This window comes from Chrysemys picta, chromosome 8 (genome assembly GCF_011386835.1).
Source record: "Chrysemys picta bellii isolate R12L10 chromosome 8, ASM1138683v2, whole genome shotgun sequence".
Taxonomy (NCBI): Eukaryota; Metazoa; Chordata; order Testudines; family Emydidae; genus Chrysemys; species Chrysemys picta.
The window spans coordinates 69,752,559-69,776,827 of NC_088798.1; the positions used below are offsets into that span (position 1 = coordinate 69,752,559).

General features: G+C 49.4%; 1 protein-coding gene and 1 long non-coding RNA gene across 13 annotated transcripts in view; one reads left to right on the plus strand and one right to left on the minus strand.

Moving 5' to 3' along the window:
• The window catches only part of DELE1 (DAP3 binding cell death enhancer 1), a 41,384-nt gene extending 25,656 nt beyond the window's left edge, over positions 1 to 15,728 (minus strand). For all 10 annotated transcript variants that reach the window (XR_006177081.1, XR_010589831.1, XR_010589832.1 and 7 more), the window contains exons 1-5: positions 15,573 to 15,728; positions 12,716 to 12,842; positions 4,369 to 4,489; positions 3,671 to 3,806; positions 3,084 to 3,227 (exon numbers count right to left, since the gene is read on the minus strand). Coding sequence is in view for 5 of the 10 variants with exons in the window: in XM_065554790.1 (XP_065410862.1) it covers positions 3,084 to 3,227; positions 3,671 to 3,806; positions 4,369 to 4,489; positions 12,716 to 12,842; positions 15,573 to 15,603 (559 nt within the window). In the remaining 5 variants the exon portion in view is untranslated. The remainder of the gene's footprint in view (positions 1 to 3,083; positions 3,228 to 3,670; positions 3,807 to 4,368; positions 4,490 to 12,715; positions 12,843 to 15,572) is intronic.
• Positions 15,726 to 24,269, plus strand: part of LOC122174781 (uncharacterized) — a 63,738-nt gene continuing 55,194 nt past the window's right edge. For all 3 annotated transcript variants that reach the window (XR_010589833.1, XR_010589834.1, XR_006177082.2), the window contains exon 1: positions 15,726 to 21,241. This is a non-coding gene — a long non-coding RNA (uncharacterized LOC122174781). The remainder of the gene's footprint in view (positions 21,242 to 24,269) is intronic.

Here is a 24,269-nt window from a genome sequence, read left to right on the forward strand (position 1 = left end):
TGCCAGGAAGCAATGAATTCTGCTGTGTTCAGTGTGGGGTTTGGATGGTAGCAGCAAATAAGGCAGAGACCGCAGTGAGAATATATACTGAACAGGTAGCTAGCCATTCAGTGAACACCTTTCTGTAGCAGTATTCTGGATTATGTCACCAGCGTCCCTCCTTGATGCACCACTGCTCCAGGGCACTCACAGACACAGCCTCACACTCATTGACATCAGGAACTGGAACATATGCTCTAGTTCCAACTGGAATTGTTTTGGGGAAGTCTCTGGCCTGTGTTATATAGGGGGTTAGACTAGATCAGTAGTGGGCAATCTGCGGCCCGTCAGAGTAATCCGCTGGTTGGCCGTGAGACAGTTTGTTTACATTGACTGTCCACAGGCATGGCCGCACGCAGCTCCCAGTAGCTGCGGTTCACTGTTCCTGGCCAATGGGAGCTGCAGGAAGTGGCGCAGGCTGCAGGGACGTGCTGGCTGCCGCTTCCCGCAGCTCCCATTGACCAGGAACGGTGAACTGTGGCCACTGGGAGCTGTGGGCAGCCGTGCCTGCGGATAGTCAATGTAAACAAACTGTCTTGCGGCCTGCCAGCGGATTGCCCTGATGGGACGCATGCGGCCTCTGGGCCGCAGGTTGCCCACCACTAGACTAGATGATCACAATGGTCCCTTCTGGCCTTGGAATCTATGAATCCTCCTCTTCTTAGTGACATCAGCTCTCCACATGGAGAAACTGCCATGATGGGTTATCTGGATGTATGGCTCATTACAACAATTTGTAACCCATTAATATCCTCTTTTTGTCTTATGAGTACAGGGGGGTTAACGGGCCACTTCACCTTGAATGGTTTAATACAAAGTGTGTTAACGACTTATGCTAATCATAGAATCTTAGGGTTGGAAGAGACCTCAGGAGGTCATCTAGTCCAATCCCCTGCTCAGAGTAGGACCAACCCCAACTAAATCATCCCAGTCAGGGCTTTGTCAAGCCGGGCCTTAAAAACCTCTAAGGACGGAGATTCCACCACCTCCCTAGGTAACCCATTCCAGTGCTTCACCACTCTCCTAGTGAAATAGTGTTTCCTAATATCCAACCTAGACCTCCCACACTGCAACTTGTTCTTGTTCTGTCATCTGCCACCACTGAGAACAGTCTAGATCCATCCTCTTTGGAATCCCCCTTCAGGTAGTTGAAGGCTGCTATCAAATCCCCCCTCACTGTTTTCTTGTGCGGACTAAATAACCCCAGTTCCCTCAGCCTCTCCTCGTAAATTATGTGCCCCAGCCCCCTAATAATTTTCATTGCCTTCCGCTGGACTCTCTCCCATTTGTCCACATCCCTTCTGTAGTGGGGGGACCAAATCTGGACGCAATACTCCAGGTGTGGCCTCACCAGTGCCAAATAGAAGGGAATATTCACTTCCCTCAATCTGCTGGCAATGCTCCTACTAATACAGCCCAATATGCTGTTGGCCTTCTTGGCAACAAGGGGACACTGCTAACTCATATCCAGCTTCTCGTCCACTGTAATCCCCAGATCCTTTTCTGCAGAACTGCTGCTTAGCCAGTTGGTCCCCAGCCTGTAGCGGTACATGGGATTCTTTCTTCCTAAGTGCAGGTCTCTGCACTTGTCCTTGTTGAACCTCATCAGATTTCTTTCTTTCTAAACAATCTGTTGACATTCCATTTTGCTGTGACACTGGGAGTTCCTTTCAAAGACCTGAAAAAGAGCTCTGTGGCTCAAAAACTTGTCTCTCTCACCAGCAGAAGTGGGTCCAGTAAAATATATTATCTCACCCATCTTGTCTCTCTAATATCCTGGGACTGACATGGCTACAACAGCAAGACCCAATGATGGCTCACTGGCAGGTAACCCTCCAACACACACCACTTTCACTGCCCCCTACAGCAAACCGTTAGGGGATGCAGCTCTTCTGCAGGCCCACCCCTCCCACAGCAAACTGACAGGAGCCCGCAGCGCTTCCTCTCCCACCAGCCCCACAATGAACTGAGAGGGGCCTGCAGCACTTCCTCACTCTCCCCACCACTGCCCAGCCTTGTTGGGAAAACACAGCTGTTTCCTTACAGCCCCTTGCCATGACCCTCACAGAGGGAGGGATTTGGCTGTGAGGATGAGGCAGTTCTGCTGCTAGCACCCTTCTTCCCAGGCCCTTCTTGGCAGATGCCTTCCCCCTCCGCTGGCACCCATACATCCTCTCCTGAACAGCAGGAGCGCTTGGGAATGGGCAGAAAGTGGCATGGGGAGGTTGCAATGATGATTTCATTGTGTACAGGATTACTAGGAATCATAGTGGCACTATAAAGCCGGGTGAGATCCCATGCTCCCACAGCTGGCTCAGAGAATGCAAAATCCATCACAGCCTGAGAGCAATTTTCCCAATGGTCAATTCCCTCACTGTTAAAAACATGCGATCTATTTCCACTATAGATTTGTCTGTTTTACGCTCCCAGCCAGTGGATCCTGCTGCTTTTGACTGCTGCATTGGAGTCCTCCATTCTCCAAAATCTCCTTGTGCACAACAAGCTGCTCATGATCAAAGTTATCTCCTAACCTGGGATAAGCTAAAGCAGTGAGTCTCAAACGTTTTTACTGGCGACTCCTTTCACATAACAGGCCTCTGAGTGCAACCCCCCTAATAAATTAAACACCCTTTTTAATATATTTAATATCATTATAAATGCTGGAGGCAAGCGGGGTTTGGGGTGGAAGTTGACAGCTCGCGACCCCCCTTGTAATGACGTTGTGACCCCTGAGGGGTCCTGATCCCCAGTCTGAGAACCCCTGAGCTAAAAAGATGGGACTCCCTACAATTCTGACTGTGAGGCAGGTTTCTAATTGCTCTTGAGGCTCTTTCCTGGACCCTTTCCAAGTCAACACCCCTTCTGAAGCAAGGACACCAAACTGGACGCAGAATCCCAGGTGCCAAGGCCAATCAAACCCACCCTCAGTTGCACCATAGGCTCCTTCCCCACCTCCAGGAGACACCCTGCACTCTGGGCTCCTTGAGACTCCCAAAAAATCCCTCTGCCTTGGGTGCCCTACCCCATACACCCTGGGCTGGTACCTGTTTCTGGGCAGCGCTGAGGCTTTCCTTGCCCTGAGGGGATGCCAGGGGATGGATTCTCTGGTGCAGCGTCTGGAATTCCTCCCAGCAGGAAGCAGGGCACCTTTTGGTTACTGTGGCAACTGGATGAGCCTGCAGCTGGCACTGAAACACAGAAGACAAGCCCCAACACCTGAAAGCCATGCAGGATGTCACCTGTGGGACATGCCTGGGGTCGCCCCTTCATGTTTGCAGTGCCTGGGGCCCCCTGAGCATTTGCTCAGAGCTCTCCCATCTCTGAGCATGGGGCCAAAGGGCAGAAGAAGAGAGAACTCCAGAGTCATGGGCAGGGAACACAAGGAACCTGCTTTGTGTGTCTCAACCCAGAAGGTGCCCAAGCCAGTGTGAAGGGATAGGGTATTTCCCAGCGACATGACCCCCAGGCTCACAGGACTTCACACCCTGCTGGCTCCCAATTTCAGACTGACAGGTGCCTTTTGCACAGGGGCAGCACAGCCCTCCCTGTACCCTCACAGCGCTCCCACAGCAGAGACTCTCAACCGACAGTCACCCTGGGCCCCCGTCCTCCTGCAGGAGGCAGAACTGACCTGAGTGCTGATGGGGCAGCAGAGAAGAGAGGAGCCCACCCACACGGGGATGCCCATCCTCTCTTCCTGCCCCTGGCACGGGGCTCAGCCATGGGATCTGCCTGGCCAACTGCAGAACAAGCACAGCTAGTGCGCCCTAAAGGAAGGAAAAGACAAGTCAGAGAAAACAACCACCCCTTCCTCTCTCCCCTCCCTGCAGCACACAGCTCTCCCTTTCCATTGGGTGCCCAGACACAGCAGAGCATCCTGCCCACAGCTCCCCACCTACACAGCATCCCAGCTGCAACTTCCCTTCACACTGCCATATGCATCCCGTCCACAGCTCCCCAGACATCCCTGACTCCCCACCCCATTCCCGCAGGGCATCCCAGGCTCAGCTCCCCACCTCACTCCCGGAGAGCATTCCATCTGCTGCTCCCCATCCAACTCAGCTGCCCACCCCATTCCCACAGGGTGTCCATCCCACACACCTCTGCAGGGCTTCTGGGTCACAGTTCCACAGCATCCCATCTAGCCACAGCTTCTTCCCTCCAACTACCCACATCCCTGCAGGAGACATCTTGATCACAGTTCCCTCCAACCCCCCAGCTACAGCTCCGCCAACTCCCTCCTCACAGGTGCCTTGGCCACAGTCCCTTTATAGAGGCATGTTTTGGTTGCAGCTCCCTCCCCCCACACCAGAAGAGACTGTCCCTCACCCAGGTGAAGGCATCCAGGACTGTGTAGTGAGGCTGCAAGTTCAAGAAGGGTCGCTGCGCATTCCCTTGCTCCCAATCATCTCGACCCCGTCCGCTCTGCCAGCCAGGTGAGAGAAAATAACTGGAAAACAAACAATAATGTAAAACTCCTTTCCCTGCAAAACTGGGTGAGATAATGAGCTCTCTAGACTACAGGGGCCCAACCCACACCACAGTTAAGTCAACCAGAGTTTTCTATTTAGATCTGAATTTTCAAAGGGCTCTACAATGCAAGGCAGACAAAAAAGTCTGATTGGAGACCTGAGGCTGGGTTTGCAGTGCAAATCTGAGGTCCATTGATGCAGGGGTTCAGGAAATACAGGACTCCACCCTTCCCAACCTGCTTTTAAAATTTTCAGGTTATGAGGCTTTTGGCAAAGACCTGGGGAAAAAACTATGGCCACGAGCCACATAAAACTAGCATTGTAGGACTTCTTGATCCAAACTAGTGTCCAGCACCAAGAACCTGTCTGGTAAACCAATATTTCAAGTTACTGGACTTTCATTCTGGTTCTCCCAGCACTAAACTGAGCTACTATAATCCCGAGTCAGCTGACATAGGCCAGACCTGGGTGGTTTACTGCAGTGTAGAGATGTCCCCATTCTGGTTCTCCCAGCGGTGTACTGAGCTACTGCATGCAACAATCCGGAGTGGAGACAGGAAGCGACTGCACATGTTCGTTAGCGCGCTCAGTTCTACAGATCAGCCTGAAACTCACTTCAGACCAGGGGTTATGGCACAAACACAGGGTCATTAGGTCAGGTGGTTCCCAGGATAAGGCACTCCCATCCATACACACCCAACAATGACCTGGCTCTGTTTATCAGCCTGTTTTAAAATTTACATGCAGAGTTAGATTGACTTGAAAATGTGAATGTCGGGTAGGGACCAGCAATAGACTAAAGAGAACAAATCTGGGGGCATTTGCACAGAGGTTCCTGAGATGCAGCCCCCTCAAAATGACCTATCTGCAAGAGCAGGGTCGCATGAAAATTGACCTGCCAGTTGAATGCCTGTATAATGTGCTATGTGGGAAACTTGGCATCATTTAAGGGGACTCCCAAGCTATTAGGCCCCAAAGTATAAGCATGAAAAGGAGTGAACATGGAGCTGGTGCTAAAGCTGTGTCAGGAGAGCAGCTACCAGCTCAGTTTCTCTGGAGGCTTGCTACTGGAGGTACAGGGACAGAGCTGGCAGCTGTGGGGTCTCGACTCCCCTTAACCCTGCTCCCAGGGAGCCAGCAGTAGGCCATGGGAATGAAACATAACCTCACCCCTTCCTAACCCTGCCATTTTCTCTGTGCCCAGCACAGCTCCAACCCACCATTCCCATCCATGTCTCCTGATGCCCATGTCACAGGATGCATCAGGGAACACCACCAGCAGCTGGTGCTCCACACCTGACACTGACATCTCAGGAGGCTCATGGCTGCAGTTGTAGGGATCAGAGCTTTAAAAACTTTAATGCCACTATTCACCAATTCTCCTTCTGTATCCCCGCCAAGCTGGCAGAGGGAATCCAGTGCTGCTGCTTGGCTGCTCCTGCCTCCACAGCACTAACTACAGCTCTGTTATTCACTTCCCTCCCTTTAGGTGGTGCTGCTTGGTGCTCTCCCTGAGAGGTATTGGGTGGGAAGCAGGGCAAGCCACAGCAACTAGGGGCAGTGAGGGGAGCCCAGTGTGAGGGTGGGAAGGAATGCAGAGAGGATAGATCTGGGATGGAGCCATGATTTGGACAGTCTCTGGGGCCATGGATAAAGCTTAGCTGGAAGGGCAAGGATTGCAGAGATGATCTCAGCAGTAGCACTAGAGGGCATCTGGGCATTTTCCTGCTCTCTGTTACTCCCTCTGTTCCTGGATTTCATAGTTGCAGCTGTTGCCAAGAGCACTCTTTATTGCCTGGGCTTGGCAAGAATGTTCCAGTCCAGCCTTCCCAGGGCTTCTAGGCCCCTGTGTTACTGCTGTATTGCTCTTTGCAGGGCAACGTGCCTGAAGAGCATTCACCAACTGTTGCAGATGCCTGCCTGCAAATTAAGCAGTGCCTCATGCCAGGGGCCACACTGATTGCTGATTCCTTTCTAGTGACATCTGAGGTCCTACTGGTGACCTATAAACATGGCTTGAAAACTCCACTCAGCCAATGGCTTAGGGCAATGAAAATGAGGATGAGTAACTGGGCTGAGTTTCCTCACTGAAATGGCTTGAGTGCTGGGTTCCACGATGAGGTGACCTGCTCCAGCAAATCTGCAACCTCTTCTCCATTCAGGACAATGCAGGGAGTAGGAAAGTGAAGCAGCTGAGAGCCCAAAGGCAGAGCAGCAAACTGAACAGACTGGGACGGGGGCAGAAGAGAGGATCAGCTGTGGGAAGCAGAGGTACTGGTGAGGGTCTGTTACCGACCATCAAATAAAACCAGAGGACAGATGGTTACTCCTGTCTGTAATGTATGGACAGAAAAACTATGTTGTTTTGAGAGGCCTTTAGTTTAGGAGACATGTTGGAAGGTGTCCTACAGTCAACAGTAAAACATCATTAATTTCTAAACATTACAATTTTCTAACCCAAAAGGATAACATTGGCTAACCCATCCTGGTTCAGTGGCAAAATCAAGGCAGCAATTAGATATAAAAAAGCAACATATAACAAATGGTAAAAGGGGAAATAGACAATAATTATGAATCAAAAGTTATGATGTGCAGAAATATAAGGGAAGCTAAAGATGGAAAAAATCCATGGTTGACAGGACTTCATATGGACAGTATGAAAGAATTTTTTAAAGTATATTAGGTACAAAAGCATCCAAGCAATGGCGTAGGCCTGTCACTATATGGAGATGGTAAAATTGTTAATGATGATGCAGATAAGGCAGAAGCGTTAAATAAATGTTTCTGTTCTGTGTTTGGAAAGAAGCAGAATGACACACTCACATAACATTAGGATGAGGAAGTACTTTCCAGTACATTAGTAACTAAAAAGGATATTAAACTACATCTACTAAGGACAGATATGTTTAAATCATCTGGCCCAGATAACTTGCAACCAACATTCCTAAAAGGGTTGGCTGAAGATATCTGTGGCCTGCTGATTTTATTTTTTAACAAATCTTAGAATACTGGGGAAACGCCAGAAGACTGGAAGAGTGCTAATGTTGTGCCAATATTGAAAATGGGCAAGGGGGTTGATCTGGGTAACTATAGGCCAGTTAGTCAGACATCAGTCCCATACAAAATAATGGAAATGCTGAACTGGGATTCAATGACTAAAGAATTAAAGGTTTCAGAGTAACAGCCGTGTTAGTCTGTATCCGCAAAAAGAAGAACAGGAGTACTTGTGGCACCTTAGAGACTAACAAATTTATTAGAGCATAAGCTTTCATGGACTACAGCCCACTTCTATGCATCCGAAGAAGTGGGCTGTAGTCCACGAAAGCTTATGCTCTAATAAATTTGTTAGTCTCTAAGGTGCCACAAGTACTCCTGTTCTTCTTTTTAAAGAATTAAAGGAGGTTAACACAATTAAGGCCAGTCAAAGTGGTTTATGGAGAATGGGTCTTGTCAAGCAAACCTGATTTCATTCTTTGATGAGATGACAAGTTTGGTTGATACAGGTAACTGCACAGATGTAACATACAGGTTTTTGTTCAGAAAGAGTTTGACTTAGTACCACTATGATATAATACACTCCTATGTTCACATCCAATACACTATTGTAATAATCTTTGTACAAAGTATGCCTTGTAAGGTATCATTTGAAAACTCAATTTGCCGGTCAGTATTGTCCTGATAAAATGTGTGGCAACATTGTATATGAAGTTCTAAGATTCCCTCGTATGATGTTATTAAGGCTATGTCTATACTAGCACTTTTGTTGGAAAAACTTTTATCGGTCGGGGTGCAAAAAAAACACCTCCCCTGACCGACAAATTTCACTGACAGAAGCGCTGATGTGGACAGCACTATGTCAGTGGGAGACGCTCTCCTGCTGACACAGCTATTGCCGCTCATTGGTGGTGATTTAATTATGCCGATGACAGAACTCTCTCCTGTTGGCATAGAGCAGTTACACGGGAGACCTTACAGTGGCACAGCTGCAGCATTACTGTGTCGCTGTAAGGTCTGTAGTGCAGACATAGCCTAAATGTTCCAAATCACACAGCTCTGCCCAGATAGAAGTCAGGTCTGTCCTAAATAAAGGAAGGAATGTCTACTTGGCTTAATTTCGATTTAAGTAGTAAATCAAGCAAGGAGAGAAAACAAAGAAGTTCAAACATGTGGAAAAAAGCCCAGCAGGGAATATCCTTCCACACAGACTCTTTGTCTTCTGGGTCTCAGCTAGAAATGTTTTTCAAGAGGGGACTGAAACTATAAAAAGTTGGGACAAACATCCTAGGCACCCCTCTCTCTCTCCCTGCCTATTGCTTTCTCTGCACCTGAAGAGACAAAGGAGGCAGCTGTTGGATTCTGGGGGAGGGTCACGACCTATGAGTTTGGTTAGTAAGAGTGCTGAAAGCATGTGGTGAGAAAACAAACTACACCTCTACCCTGATATAACGCTGTCCTCGGGAGCCAAAAAATCTTACCGCGTTATAGGTGAAACTGCTTTATATCGAACTTGCTTTGATCCATCGGAGTGCGCCGCCCCCCCCCCCCCCGGAGCGCTGCTTTACTGCATTGTATCCGAATTCATGTTATATCGGGTCGTGTTATATCGGGGTAGAGGTGTATATTAGATTCAAAGCAAAGTTAGGTTGGGCACCCAGATAGCATTCTACCTTTATTTTTCTTGTAAGCAATTCTGACTTTTACACTTCATAACTTGTACTCACTTACAATCTTTTTCTCTGCAGTTAATAAACTTGTTTTAATGTGTTCGCTGGAATGTCCAGGAACACCATTTGGGGTAACAAGTTGTGTGCATATTATTTTTTCAAAAGAAGAACAGACTCAATATATTTGCACTGTCCAGGAGATGGCTGGACAGCACAGATATATGTTTCTGGGGAAAGATCTGGGACTGAGAATGTGCTGGGCTCACCCTGTGGACTCTGTAAGGCTGGTAAGAGCCAAGGGGTGGCTGGCTGACTGCAGCACACACAGACATAGCTGGGAGTGACTTACATACTGCAGGCTGTTTGTGAGCAGTCCAGGTTGGCGGCTCCAGCAGCAAAGCAGTGCAAAGGGCACCCCAGGTTACAGGGCAGGGGTGACAGATACTCATTGGTCTGGATTGTACCTTGGTATGTCACAACATTCTGGTTTTAAAATGAGCACTATACAATATCAAGCCACACTAAAAGGATTAAGAACTGGCTAACTGACAGATCATCCTGGAAGGGGGTATTTCTAGTGAAGTTCTGCAGGGATAGATATTAGGCCCAACACCATTCAATATCTTTATAAAGACCAGGAAGAAAATATAAAAAACCCACTGATCAGATTTGAAGATTACAAAGAGACTGACAAAGTGGCATATAATGATGAGGACAAGGTAGCCATACAGAACAACCTGGATCACTTAGTAAGCTAGGACCATTCAAATAGAATGCTTTTTAATACAGCCAAATAGAAAGTTATACATGTAGGAAGGAGGAATACAGGTCAGACCTACAGACTAAGGGAGGCCAGGGATTTGGAGCAATCAAATTTTTGAATTGCTCTGCTCCAGCTCCGCTCCGGCACCAATAGTGACTGCTACAGCTCTGCTACAGCTTTGCTCCAGCTCTGGGCAAAAACCTGCAGCTCCACTGCTCCGCGCTCCGGGCTCCGTCCAAAGCCCTGGGGAGCATATCCTGGAAAGCAGGGACTCTGACAAGGATTTAGGGGTCATAGTTGACAAGTAACTCAACATGAGCTCCCAGTGTGATGCTGTGGCAAAAGGGCCAATACAGTCCTTGGAGATATAAACATGAGTGTAGAGAGCAGGAAGATGATTTTATCTTTGTATAGGACATTGGTGAGACCGATATGGAATACTACATCCATTTTCAGTGTCTGCATTTTAAAAGTGTTGAAAAATTGGAAAGGATGCAGAAGAGAGCCATAAAATGATGTAAGGGCTGAACAAAATGCCTTTACAGTGCCAGACTCAAAGAGATCAGTCTGTTTAAAGTTATCACAAAGAAGACTGAGACACTGGGTACTAAAGCACTCTTTAATCTAGCAGAGAAAGGCAAAACAAGAACCAATGGCTGGAAGATAAGGCCAGACGTTTAAAATAGAAATAAAGCACAGATTTTTAAGACAGTGAGGTTATAAACCATTGAAACAAACTAGAGAGGAAAAGAAATTGTGAATTCTTCATCACTTGATGGCTTCAAATCCAGGCTGGCTGTCTTTCTGAAAGATGCTTTAGCTAAATACAAGTTGCTGGGCTCAATATAGAAGTAACTGGGTGGAATTCAAGGGCCTGTGTTATACAGGTCAGACTACATGCTCTAATGGCCTTAAAATTTTTACTCTATGAAACCCAGGGCCATCAGCGACAGAACTGGTGGGGAGGGGGTGGTGGCAGGGGGATACAGACAGAAACAAGCGTGTGCCAGGGGGAGAAACGGATGGAAACTCCTGCAACGTTTTAGCAACTTGAGGCTTTGCTTGGGCTGCGTGAACCTTTCTCACCCTGATTTCTCTGGGATCATTTCAGTTTCAAAATTCAATCTTAAGCACTACTGAATTTTGAACCCCTCACCCTCTGTTCCCCCTGGGTTGGAAGAGCAGCCACTCTAAACCCTTCCCTAGCCCTGTCCTATTTCCCTGGGACACCTATTTCTTCCCCCCTCCCAGGTTTTCCAATAAGACTGGGCCATAAGGACCCCATCACCTAATCCTGCATCAAGGCCAGTGAGAAGGGTCCTAGCCCCACAGCATTGGATCCTTGCCCTCATCAGCTAAGAGCACCTGGGCATCCAATCGCCAGCAGCAAACACAAGTTGTATATAAATTCTAATCCTGCTGGTAGTTTGCCAGACTATACTGGCTGGTGTGCTGATGACATGCCCATTGCACCGAGCCACTAGGCTCAGTCTTCAGGCCAGCAGTGCTCAGTAATGTTTTCCAGGCATGTATACAGCCTTAAATGGGTCATGCATGGGGGGGTTGAGTTGGGAGAGCCACTGTGGAACATTTACATTGTTTCCAGGCACTCAGACAGCAGCTTCATATCAGTAAATCACCATCCTCAGGAAGATGAGGCAAAGGGCAACACAGGACTGGAGGGGAGAGGAGAGGAGTGGAGAAGAGAGTGTGTGAGGCATAAAGCAGCTGCACTAGCACTGGGTGCCATTCACTGCTGCTGGGGGAGCAGCAGCAGGCAAGCACTACCCTGGTGTCTAGTTCTACTCTGAATAGGCAAAGTTGCATGATAAGATGGCAGAGCTCCAACTTCACTGCAGCTTTGGAGCAGCACCTACTGCAAATGATGGTGATGAGGTTCCTGTGTAGACATGGCCAGAGTGCAGCACAGGGAGAGTGGCTGTGGCACACTGTCAGACCCATGCTGCAGCACCAGTATGACTCACCAATGGGAGTGCTCGGGAAGAGAGCAGGCATGCACCCAGACCTTGGGCCTGCACAGGCTGGCCAAAGGGGTTCCAGAGCACCATGGACACCTCACTCAGTCAAATGCATGCCACCCATACTGAACTCCGGAGGGTATGCAAAGGGTTTAGCTAGAACACTCTCCCTAGTGTGGACATCTGAGGCAGGAGGGGAAGAGACACAGGGAGAGGGGACTACACTGGAACTCTGCCTGGGGCAGGAGGGAGAAAGACATGGGGTAGGAGCCTGGGACCAGAGGTGAAGCTGAGTTAGGTTATAAGAAGGGAAAAACAGAGAGAAAACCAGGACCTGGATTAAAATACGATGACTTCAGCAATTCCTTAGATCACCATCAGGAAAAGGGATTTCATGTTGCAGTTCCTGAGAACAGGATGGCCTTTGGGGCATGTTTGCTGCTGTCTCCAACACTGGCTGAGGTGAAGGGATGGTATGACCGGGCCAAACCCAAATGGGAACCACTCCCCAGGACTCCCCTTTACAGTTCTTGCCTTTGGCTAAGAAGTCCAGTCCATGCAGACCCCCAAAAGCTGCTTCCCTGATGCCTACAGGCATAGTGGGCACTGAGGACTATGGGAGAGCCCTCAATTGCCTCTCCCCCAACACAGAATGGGACATGTGGGCTCTGCAGGGCTCTCCCTGGGTTCCCTGACCCTCATTCTGCATTCTAGCCACTGTATTCTGCATTCTAGCCACTGTAGGGGCTGCCCAGGTCTCCTCCCTGCTTCCCCCATTGGAAGGCTACCCATTCTCACCTCTGTTCAGATGGAGTCTGTCCAGCACTGAGTGCTGAGGTGGCGTTCCAGAGCTCCTCATTGCTGGGAAGGGTTGGGATCCCATGGATAGAGCTTGAAGCATTCAGCGCATGGAGGCGGTGAAGGGCTGCATGTGGAGTTAGAAGGAGAGGGGACCAATGCATTGGGATTCTGCTGGGAAGAGATTCCAGACACTCCAGCATGTAGCTTGAGGACAAAGCAGCCTTCCCAGCATTAGGACATGCTCTGTCCCCTCGGGAACACTGGGTCTGGCTACATAAGGATGTCTGTGCTGCCTCACTGGCATGCATTCTGCTCCACAGGGAGCCAGAGACCCCATTCTCCATTCCCGTCAGGAGTGAACTGGTGCTAGCACAAGGAAAGTCAAGCCCCCATCTTTAGTTATTTGGGGATCAAGCAGCCTGAAGTGGAAGCTGTCGGAGCATTTCCAGTCTAATCCCCACTTGGTGCGGAACTTCCAGGAACAATCTTGTTTGGGGCAGAAGTTCCCAGCCTCAGCGTCCATCCAAAGAGGAAGGACGGATTGCAACCAAAACTGGCTCAAGCAATGTGGGCAGCAGCGGCTCTGTTATGCTTCTGCCGTGGCGGTCATAAAGTAGGGTTACCATTTGTCCGGATTCTCCCAGACATGTCCGGCTTTTTTGAGTTAAAAATAGCCTCCGGGGGGAATTTGTAAATGTCCGGATTTCCCCCCCATGCAGAGCACGCGCGGCTGACAGGGCAGCCGGCCGGATTGTGCCACTCGCATCGGGCCTCCAGCAGTCTGGAGCTCCTCCCCCTGCTCCCCCTCCCCTGCTGCCCAGCGCCGCTCCGCAGCACTCTGTTCTGAGCAGCACGGTAAGGGGGCCAGGGGGTCGGAGAAGAGGCAGGGAGGTTCTGGAGGGAGCAGTCAAGAGACAGGGAGCAGGGTTGGATGGGTCGGGAGTTCGGGGGGAGGGATGCTATCTGGGGGTTGGGGGTGTGGATAAGGTTTTGGGCAGTCAGGGTACAGGTAGGGTCCTAGGGGGGCAGTTAGGGTGGGGGGGGTCTCAGAAGGGGGCAGTTAGGGGACAAGGAACAGGGAGGCTTAGGTAGGGGGTGGGGTTCTGGGGGACAGTTAGGAGCAGGGGTCCCAGGAGGGGGCAGTCAGGGGACAAGGAGCAGGGGGGGGGTTGGGAGTTCTGGGGGCGGGGCTGTCAGGGGGCAGGGGTAGGGAGAGGGATCGGAGCAGTCAGGGGACAGGGAGCAGAGGGGTTTAGATGGGTCGGGAGTTCGGGGGGGGGGCTGTCAGGGGGTGGGGAGTGTTTGGATGGGGCATGGAAGTCCCTGGTGTCTGTCTGGGGGTGGGGGTGTGGATAAGGGTTGGGGCAGTCAGGGGACAGGTAGGGGGTAGGGTCCTAGGGGGCCACTTAGGATGGGGGGAGGGTCTCAGGAGGGGGCAGTCAGGGGACAAGGAGCAGGGAGGCTTAGGTAGGGGGTGGAGTCCTGGGGGGCAGTTAGGGGAGGGGTCCCAGGAGGGGGCAGTCAGGGGACAAGGAGTGGGGGAGGAGGGTTGGGGGTTCTGAGGGGGGTGGGAAGTGGGAGGGAGTGGAAGGGGCAGGGGCGGAGCTAGGGCAGGACGGGGGCAGGGCTCCTCCCATCCTCTTTTTTGATCGTTGAAATATGGTAACCCTACATAAAGTTCCCTAAAAATGGGGTATTTTGAATTGAGGGTTAATTGAAATGGAAATTTAGCAAGTACTTGAATTTACTAGAGAACTGCCACAGCGTAGTGAGCATGTAATAAATAAAAGGGGGTGGGGGTGGGAAGCTCCCTTCCAGGTAAAGGAAAAGGAGTGGGCACCTGACCAAAACAGCCAATGGGAAGCTAGAACTTTTTAAAATGGGGGGAAAAAACCTTCCTTTTTGTCTGTTGTTCTCTGGAGGAGGAGACACAGAGCATCAATGCTACAAGCAGTAATGCGATGTAAGGCTTGAACCAGATATAAAAATTCATCTTCCATACCTAGAAGAAATCATTGGACAAGGTATGTTTAAGTAGACACAATGAGGTTTATTTCTTTATTTTGACTTGTGGCTCAAGGGTTTTTTTTACCCCCATTTAAAAAGTTCTAGCCTCCCATTGGCTCTTTTGGTCAGATGCTCATTCCTTTTCCTTTACTTGGGGAACTTTGTTAACCCTTTACAGGTAAAGCAAGCAGAAAACAGCCACTAAGAGGGACTTTATAGCTAACTGGCTGGGTGCTCATGAAAGAGAGCTCTCTTCCCCCCCCCCAGCCCCCTTTTCATTTATTACACTAACCAACACTGCACGTGTGATTGAGCCACTGAGTCCTGAGCACCGCTTTACCGAGCCAGCGACAGGCAGGGGAGGAAGCTCAGGCCGGGGCTGGGGAGGCTGATTGCTAGGACCGGATTACAGGGCTGGACGGCCCGGATGGGCTCTGGGAACGTTAAGGGTTCAGGATAGGAGTTGAGGCAGCCAGCGCGGGGGAGTCTATGGAAACTTGCTAAGAAGAAAATGCGACCTTGCGGTGGGAAGTTGGCCGCGCCGGGCCGGCCAGGCCGGGCCGCGCCGGGCCAGCCCTTCCAGCCCCGCCCCGCCCCAGCGGCAGCTCCGCGCAGCCCGTCCCATCCCCGCCGCGCTGGGGGCAGGAGCTGCCCGGCCGGGCTGCTGGCGCCCCAGGAGTGCGGGGCAGGGCTCGCCGGGCTGTGCCTGCGCCCAGGCTGCCCCCCGCTGCGGGCGTCGGGACATCGCCTAGACCCGCCCTAGCAGCGCTGCCGAGCACCGGCCCGGCCCTGTCGCGACTCTCGCGATACACAGCGGGTGTGAGAGCCCCGCTCCAAGAGCCCTGACCTCGGCTCAGCAGTCCCGGCAGCCGCCACATCTCGGTCCCGGGTCTCAGACGCCACCACGCGAGAGACTACAGAGAGGAGACGTCAGGGGTAGAGGGGCCCCGCAGAAACCATGGAGAAGGAAAGTGAGGACTAGAGGGAGCCAAATGAGCCCATAGAGAGGCAGTGTGAAGGCTAGATGGGACACACCAGAGAGGGTGTGTGAAGGATAGAACACCTCCGAAACCATAAATAAGGTGCGTAGACCAGAGGGACCATAGAGAGGCAGTATCTAGAATAGACTAAGCCAGAACCATAAAGGAGGCACATAGGCTAGAGGAGCCATATGCCATAGAGAGGAAATCCCGGGCCCTGGAGAGACAGACTGCTGAGAGAACCTGAGGTTGCAGGCCAATCGGCCCCACTCGCACGGAGACTGGCAACGTGCGGGCTGTGGGGCCCTGTAGGACCGGTGGGTGGCTGGAGCAGGAGCCCATTCACCCAGGTGATGGTGGCTGATAGGGTTCCTAACTTTCTAATGGCACAAAACTAAACACCTTTGCCCCATCCTTTCTCTGAGGCCCTGACCCCAGTTTATTACATTTCCCCCTCCCTGGGGTGCAGGAGGGGGTGAGGTTCTAGGGTTGGGATAAGGGTTTGGGGTACAGGAGGGGGCTCCATACTTCAGGGAGGGGTTGAGGGATTTGGAGGGTGGGAGGGGGCTGTGGGTTGAGGTGTGGCGGGGGTATGGGTTCTGGGCTGGGGGTGCAGGCTCTGGGATGGGGTTGGGGATGAGGGGTTCAGATGTGTGAGGGGGCTCTTGGATGGGGTTGGGGTGTGGGGGGTTGAGGGCTCTGGCTGGGGGTGCAGGCTCTGGGATTGGGCTGGGGGTGAGGGATTTGGAGTGCAGGAGGGGGCTCTGGGTTTGGGGGGGGTCAAGTCTGGGCATGGGCTTACCTCATGCATTCCTGGTCACTGGGGCTAAGGGAGGCTCTGTGCCTGTCCCAGCTCCGCGCTGCACTATAGCAACAGCCAGGCCCGATCCCGGCTGGCAACACTTTACGTGGAGTCCCGCCCCTAGATGAGACACAGGCCCAGGGACGCGGCTGCCCAGTGCCCTCTGAGTGTGCATCAGCACTGGGAGCCTGACCCCCTCCCTCCTCAGCATGGCCAGCCAGGCTCCAGAGCGAACATGGCCTGGTTGCGGTGGGCGGGCTCGCAGGGCTGCTGCAGTGACTCAGCCCCTGCTGCTGGCACCGCACACCTGGCTGAGTATAGTGCTATCTGTAGGAATTTGCTACCTGTAGCGGTTACTCATGTAAGGGATTGTAAAAAAAATCTGCTGTTGTAAAAAACTGTTATCTGATGTACCAAATTCCTACAGATGGCAGTTTCTCACACTACACCAGCAGGGCCTGAGGGCAACACCTGCACCACAGTGGCTGAACTGGACTGAGGCTGGTATGGGTGCTGCAGAGAAGGTGTGTTCTCTTGCCCCCAGCCAGTGGCTGGCTCTGCCCCAAAGCAGGAAGGGTGTGTTATGTGGTTCAGTGAGGCCATGGATGTTCTCATCCTTGTGAATGTCTGAGTCCCTGAATCCGGCCAACGCAACTCCAGCGGCCTCGTCAGCTTGTGCTGGGAGTAGGGCCATAGCCCTCAGTGGTAGTCTGCAAAGAGAGGCTATCCTCTCTCTGCACAAGGAGGTGGGTGCAACAGGAGAGGCCTCCTGATTCATACTGAGAAAGGGCAATTGGCTAGTTATCTTCGGTGCCTGTACACAAATGCAAGAAGCCTGGGAAATAAGCAGTAAGAGGTAGAAGTCCTGGCACAGTCAAGGAACTATAATCTGAGTGGAATAACAGAGACTTGGTGGGGTAACTCACATGACTGGAGCACTGTCATGGATGGGTATGAACAGTTCAGGAAGGACAGGCTGGGGAAAAAAGGTGGAGAAGTTGTACTGTATGAAAGAGCGCAATATGATTGCTCAGAGCTCCAGTATGAAACTGGTGAAAAGCTTGTTGACAGTTTTTGGGTTAAGTTTAGAGGTGAGAGCAACAAAGATGATGTCCTGGTGGGCATCTGCAGTAGACCACCGGACCAGGAGGATGAGGTAGACAAGGCTTTCTTCGGACACTAACAGAAGTTTCTAGATCACAGGTCCTGGTTCTCATGGAGGACTTCAGTCATCCTGATATCTGCTGGGAGAGCAATACAGCAGTGCACAGACAATCCAGGAAGTATAGGGGACAATTTTCTGGTGCAAGTGCTGGAGGAACCAACTAGGGGCAGAGCTCTTCTTGACTTGCTGCTCACAAACAGGGAAGAATTAGTAGGGGAAGCAAAAGTGGATGGGAAGCTGGGAGGCAGTGACCATGAGATGGTTGAGTTCAGGATCCTGACAAAAGGAAGAAAGGAGAGCAGCAGAATACAGACTCTGGACTTCAGAAAAGCAGACTTTGACTCCCTCAGGGAACTGATGGGCAGGATCCCCTGGGAGAATAACATGGGGGGAAAGGAGTCCAGGAGAGCTGGCTGTATTTTAAAGAAGCCTTATTGAGGGCGCAAGAGCAAACCATCCTGATGTGCAGAAAGAATAGTAAATATGGCAGCCGACCAGCTTGGCTTAACAGAGAAATCTTCAGTGAGCTTAAATACAAAAAGGAAGCTTACAAGAAATGGAAACTTGGACAGATGACTAGGGAGGAGTATAAAAATATTGCTTGAGCAATCAGGAATGCCAGTGCACAGTTGCAGCTAGCAAGGTATGTGTAGGGTAACAAGAGGGTTTCTACAGTTATGTTAGCAACAAGAAGGTGGTCAGGGAAAGTGTGGGACCCTTACTGAATGGGGGAGGCAGCCTTGTGACAGATGATGTGGAAAAAGCTGAAGTACACAATGATTTTTTTGCCTTGGTCTTCACAGACAAGGTCAGCTCCCAAACTGCTGCACTGGGCAGTATAGTATGGGGAGGAGGTGAACAGCTCTCAGTGGTGAAAGAACAGGACTATTTAGAAAAGCTGGACATGCACAAGTCTATGGGGCCAGATGCAATGCATCTTAGGGTGTTGAGAGAGTTGGCTGATGTGATTGCAGAGCCATTGGCCAAGGGCAAGTCATGCCTGACCAATCTGATTGCCTTCTATGATGAGATAAGTGGCTCTGTAGATATGGGTAAAGTGGTGGACGTGATATACCTTGACTTTAGCAAAACTTTTCATACGGTCTCCCACAGTATTCTTGCCAGCAAGTTAAAGATGTATGGATTCGACCACCTTGCGGGCCCCATTGGCCTGGAGCGGCAAACCGCAGCCAGTGGGAGCTGCGATCGACTGAACCTGCAGAGATGGCAGGTAAACAAACTGGCCCGCCTGGGTGCTTACCCTGGCAGGCCGCGGCCAAAGGTTGCCGATCCCTGGACTATAAGGTGGATAGAAAGCTGGCTAGATCGTTGTGCTCAATGGATAGTGATTAATAGCACGATGTCTAGTTGGCAGCTGGTATCAAGCGGAATTCCCCAGAGGTCGATCCAAGGGCCGGTTTTGTTCAACATCTTCATTAATGATCTGGATGATGGGATAGATTGCACCCTCAGCAAGTTCACGGATGACACTAAGCTGGGGGGAGAGGTAGATACGCTGGAGGGATAGGGTCCAGAGTGACCTAGACAAATTGGAGGATTGGGCCAAAAGAAATCTGATGAGGTTCCACAAGGACAAGCGCAGAGTCCTGCACTTAGGACAGAAGAATCCCAGGCACTGCTACAGGCTGGGGACCGACTGGCTAAGCGGCAGTTCTGCAGAAAAGGATCTGGGAATTACAGTGGACGAGAAGCTGGATATGAGTCAGTGTGCCCTTGTTGCACGTTGGGCTGTATTAGTAGGAGTATTGCCAGCAGATCGAGGGAAGTGATTATTCCCCTCTATTCGGCACTGGTGAAGCCACATCTGGAGTATTGTGTCCAGTTTTGGGCCCCCCACTACAGAAAGGATGTGGACAATTTGGAGAGAGCCCAGCAGAGGGCAACAATTAGGAGGCTGTGGCACATGTCTTATGAGGAGAGGCTGAGGGTACTGGGCTTATTTAGTCTGCAGAAGAGAAGAGTGACAGGGATCAGAAGGGAGGTTCCAGAGAGGATGGAGCTTGGCTGTTCTCAGTGATAACAGATGACAGAACAAGGAGCAATGGTCTCAAGTTGCAGTGGGGGAGGTCTAGGTTGACTATTAGGAAACATTATTTCACTGGGAGAATGGTAAAGCACTGGAAGTGGTTACCTAGGGAGGTGGTGAAATCTCCATCCTTAGAGGTTTTTAAGGCCCAGCTTGACAAAGCCCTGGCTGGGATGATTTAGTTGGGGTTGGTCCTGCTTTGAGCAGGGGGTTGGACTAAATGACCTCCTAAGGTCTCTTCCAACCCTAATCTTCTATGATTCAGTTAATATTAACAACAAGAGGGAAGGAATGGAAGCCAAAATAGGGAAAAAACAGGTTAAAGAAATATTTAGATAAGTTACATGTATTCAAGTCAGCAGGGCCTGATTAAATTTTTCTTAGATTACTCAAGGAACTAGCTGAAGCAATTTTGGAACTGTTAGTTATTATCTTCAAGAACTCACGGAAGACAGATGAGGCCCCAGAGGACTGGAGAAGGTCAAACATAGTACCTGTCTTTAAAGGGGGAACAAAGAAGACCCAGGGAATTATAAACCAGTCAGCCTAACTTTTATATCTGGGAAGATACTGGAACAAATTATTAAATAATCAATTTGTAACCACCTGGACAATGATAGTTCTAGTAAAGTTATAAGGAATAGCCAGCATGAATTTGTCAAGAATAAATCATACCAACCAACCTAATTTCCTCCTTTGACAGGGTTACTGGCCTAGTGGAGCGGGGAAATCTGTAGACATTCTATATCTTGATTTTAGTAAGGCTTTTGCACAATCCCACATGAAATTCTCTTAAGCAAACTTGGGAAATGTGGTTTAGTTGAAATTACTGTAAAATGAGTGCACAACTGGTTGAAAGGTCATACTCAAAAAGTAGTTATCAATGGTTTTCTGCCCAACTGGGAGGACATATCTAGTGAGGTTCCTCAGGGGTCAGTTCTGGGGCCATTACTAATCAATATTTTCATTAGTGACTTTGATATGGAGGGGAGAGTAGGCGTATACAATTTGTGGAAGACACCAATTCGTGGGAGAGGTTACTAGAACTTTTGAGGATAGTGTCCAGGGAGATTTTGGCAAACCAGTAAAATGCCGGAAATCACTAGGAGAGGGTTTGGGGTGCCACAGAAAGGGCAGCTTGACCCCATGTCCTTCCTGATAAGAATTGTGTTGAAGTTGCTGATACATGCATTTTAAAAGAGCAGGATGTGCCCCAGGAATTGGGGTCTCAAGACTGCAAACTCTGGAAAAACCCACACCTGGTTAATAAATAATCAGAAGGAAACTCTTGCTTGACCATTGAAACTGCTTACTTAACAAGTTTTCTTTAAGGGACATGTCATTCTATTACTAATGTATAAATAAGGGGGAAAAGTTTGAGATAGTTGGACTCATTTGGGGACTCTTTTGGACTCTTTTTGGACTCTCCCTCTGGATACATCTTGCGGTCCCCACCGGCAGATGGAAGATTTGGCCACCGGAAGCCTGCCGCTGTGTCACTCGAGAGCCACACTCAGCTTTGGTAATTATCAAGGGTTGGGGGTGTTTTACTAACTTGTTGCGGATGTGTGTAAGTGCTTGAGACTAAGTAAAGTTTAGCTTTAAGTGAAAGCACTCTTGTGTTGTCCTGTTTGTGCCAGCCATCTATCGGTTGGACGGCCATGTCTCCCGTGATTTATTTCCTGACACCACCTCTCACAGAGTAAAAGTTACCAAGAGTTTTGGGTTGAAAGAACCCCGGGTAACAACAGGATTTGAATTCCAAAGCACTGTGACAAATTAGAGAATTGGTCTGAAATCAACAAGATGAAATTAATAAAGACAAATGCAAAGTACTACACTTAGGAAGAACAAAAATCAAATGCACAACTTCAAAACGTGGAATAACTGGCTGGTCAGTAGTACTGCTGAAAAGAATCTGGGGTGGATATTGCGGATCGCAAATTGAGTATGAGTCAACAGTGTGATGCACTTGCGAAAAAGGCTAATATCACTCTAGGTTGTACTAATAGGAACGTTGTATATAAGACCTGGGAGGTAATTGTTCCACTCTATTCAGCACCAATGAGGCCTCAACTGGTATTGTGTCAAATTCTGGGTGCCACACTTTAGGAAAGATTTGACCAAATTCTAGAGTCCAGAGGAGAGAAACAAAAAATGATAAAAGGTTTAGAAAACTTGACTTATGAGGAAAAGTTAAAAAACTGGGCATTTTTAGTCTTGGAAAAGACGACTGAGGGGAACCTGATAACAATCTTCAAATAGGTTAAGGACTGTTATAAACATGATGGTAATCAGTTGTTCTCCTTGTCCATTTTGTTGCCCAGAGACCTAGTTTTGTGAGATCCCTTTGTAATTCTTTGAAGTCTGCTTTGAACTTAACTATCTTGAGTAACTTTGTATCATCTGCAAAGTTTGTCATCTCACTGTTTATCTCTTTTTCCATATCATTTATGAATATGTTGAACAGCACTAGTTCCAGTACAGATCCCTGGGGGACACTGCTATTTACCTCTCTCCATTCTGAAAACTGACCATTTATTCCTACCTTTTGTTTCTTGTCTTTTAACCAGTTACTGATCCAGGAGAGGGCCTTCCCTCTTATCCCCTGACTGTTTACTTTGCTCAAGAGACTTTGATGAGAGAGCTTATAAAGGCTTTCTGAAAGCCCATGTACACTATATCACCCTTGTCCACATGTTTGTTGACCTCCTCAAAGAATTCTAATAGATTGGTGAGGCATGATTTCCCTTTACAAAAGCCATGTTGACTCTTTCTCAACAAAACATGTTCATCGATGTGTTTGATAATTCTGCAGCAATGAAATTTAGGCTAGCTGTTAGGAAAATCTTTCTAATTGTAAGGGTAGTTAAGCTTGGGAATTAGGCTTCCAAGAGAGCTTGTGGAATCCCTGTCTTTGGAGGTTTTTAAGAACAGGGTGGACATACACCTGTCAAGGATGGTCTGCCTCATTTACTTGGTTGTGCCTCATTGCAGAGGTCTCGACTTGATGACCTTTCAAGGTCTCTTCCAGGTCTATAATTCTATGACATCTAAAGAAGGCAAGTGAATAGTTGGCTGCAGATTGCATATCAATGTTTGCCTGCCCCCATACAACTGGATTACAATTGTTGATGTTTAGTTTCCTTCACTCAGAAGATGCTGCTACGCCCAGCATTCCCTCTAATTTTTCCCACGCATGTGCGGAATGAATTTTGTTGTATGCACCAATATGGAAGTGTCTGGTGGGCATTCCCCAAGTGTAAACACAGTTGTAATAGTTACACAGTCAATATTCCTAACTTCTGATACAGAAATGATACATGCATACAAATAGGATAATTATATTTAGTAAATCATGACCTTTCCACTAATACCTCACGTGACCCATCTTGCATAAAACATATCTTAGTTATGCCATATTCATATCATAAGCATATCTCTATGAAGATTATGGGGTGTAGGGTCACACTGTTGTCTCTAGTAGAATTGCAGTGAGTTAGAGAATGTGAGCTAAGGTGTGAAGATGGAATTCCAGTATAAGGAAGAAAGACAGTTTCAAGCTATAAGTGCCTGGAAAATCTACAGTCCTCCTTTGCCAAATGGCTGCTGGCAGGAGAGTGAATATTAGTGATCCTGACCACATTCTTGCTAAAGAGCATGGTATGCGTAATGTGATTTACTGTGGAGAAAAGACAGGCTGAATGAGGTTGGTGGGAGGGAGACCATGCTCATGAGTTGGATGCAGCAAAAGCAGGTGGAGGGATGAGGGAGACAGGGTGGGGTGAAGTAAAGTGATTGGGGGGCCAGAGGGGTGAGATATGAACCTCAAGGCATGTGAGCAATCTGGAGAGCCAGTTCACCAGAACTGATGTTCACCCCATATCAGCCCCAGAAGGGTTAAGGAACTTGAGACAGGGCTAATTAGTGAGATAGACCGCACATGAGGGATTTAGTTGGAGAAGCAATCTCTGATTGGAAGATGGAGCTCAGCTGAAGAGGTGTGGGCTGGCCCAGTATAAAGCTAGGAAACTGGCATTAGAAATGGCCCTAGTGAGGAAGTCTGCAGCTACCCTCTGTGCATTAGAGAAGGAAGGAAGGAACCTAGAGAAAAAGTAGGAGCCTGGCCTTGAGTGAAGGGCAGACCTTGAAGAGAGATGATGGGAGAAGAAAGCCTGGCTGGGGGATGATGGAGTAGGAAGTAGCCCAGGGAGACTGTAGCAAGGTTGGGGACCCAGAATATTGGGTGAGCCTAGGTTCCCCTACCAGCCATTGACAAAGTGATATTGCCTGGACAGTGGGTCCAGTGAGACACTACATCCCAAAAGGGAAACCACATAGTGACCCAGCCAAGTCAACAAGAGGCAGTTGCGGCTCCTGGAGTGAGAGAGGGATCCCAGAGTGAGAGAGAGGAGAATGCCGGGGAGAGACTGCAAGGGGAGCCATTGGACCTGGACAAGAGCTATTCCTCAGAGCAGCCAGGCAGAGGCACCACCCAGGGTGAGTGAGTACTCTGTGATGAATGTCAAGAGGCCATTCTGAGGGTGTGG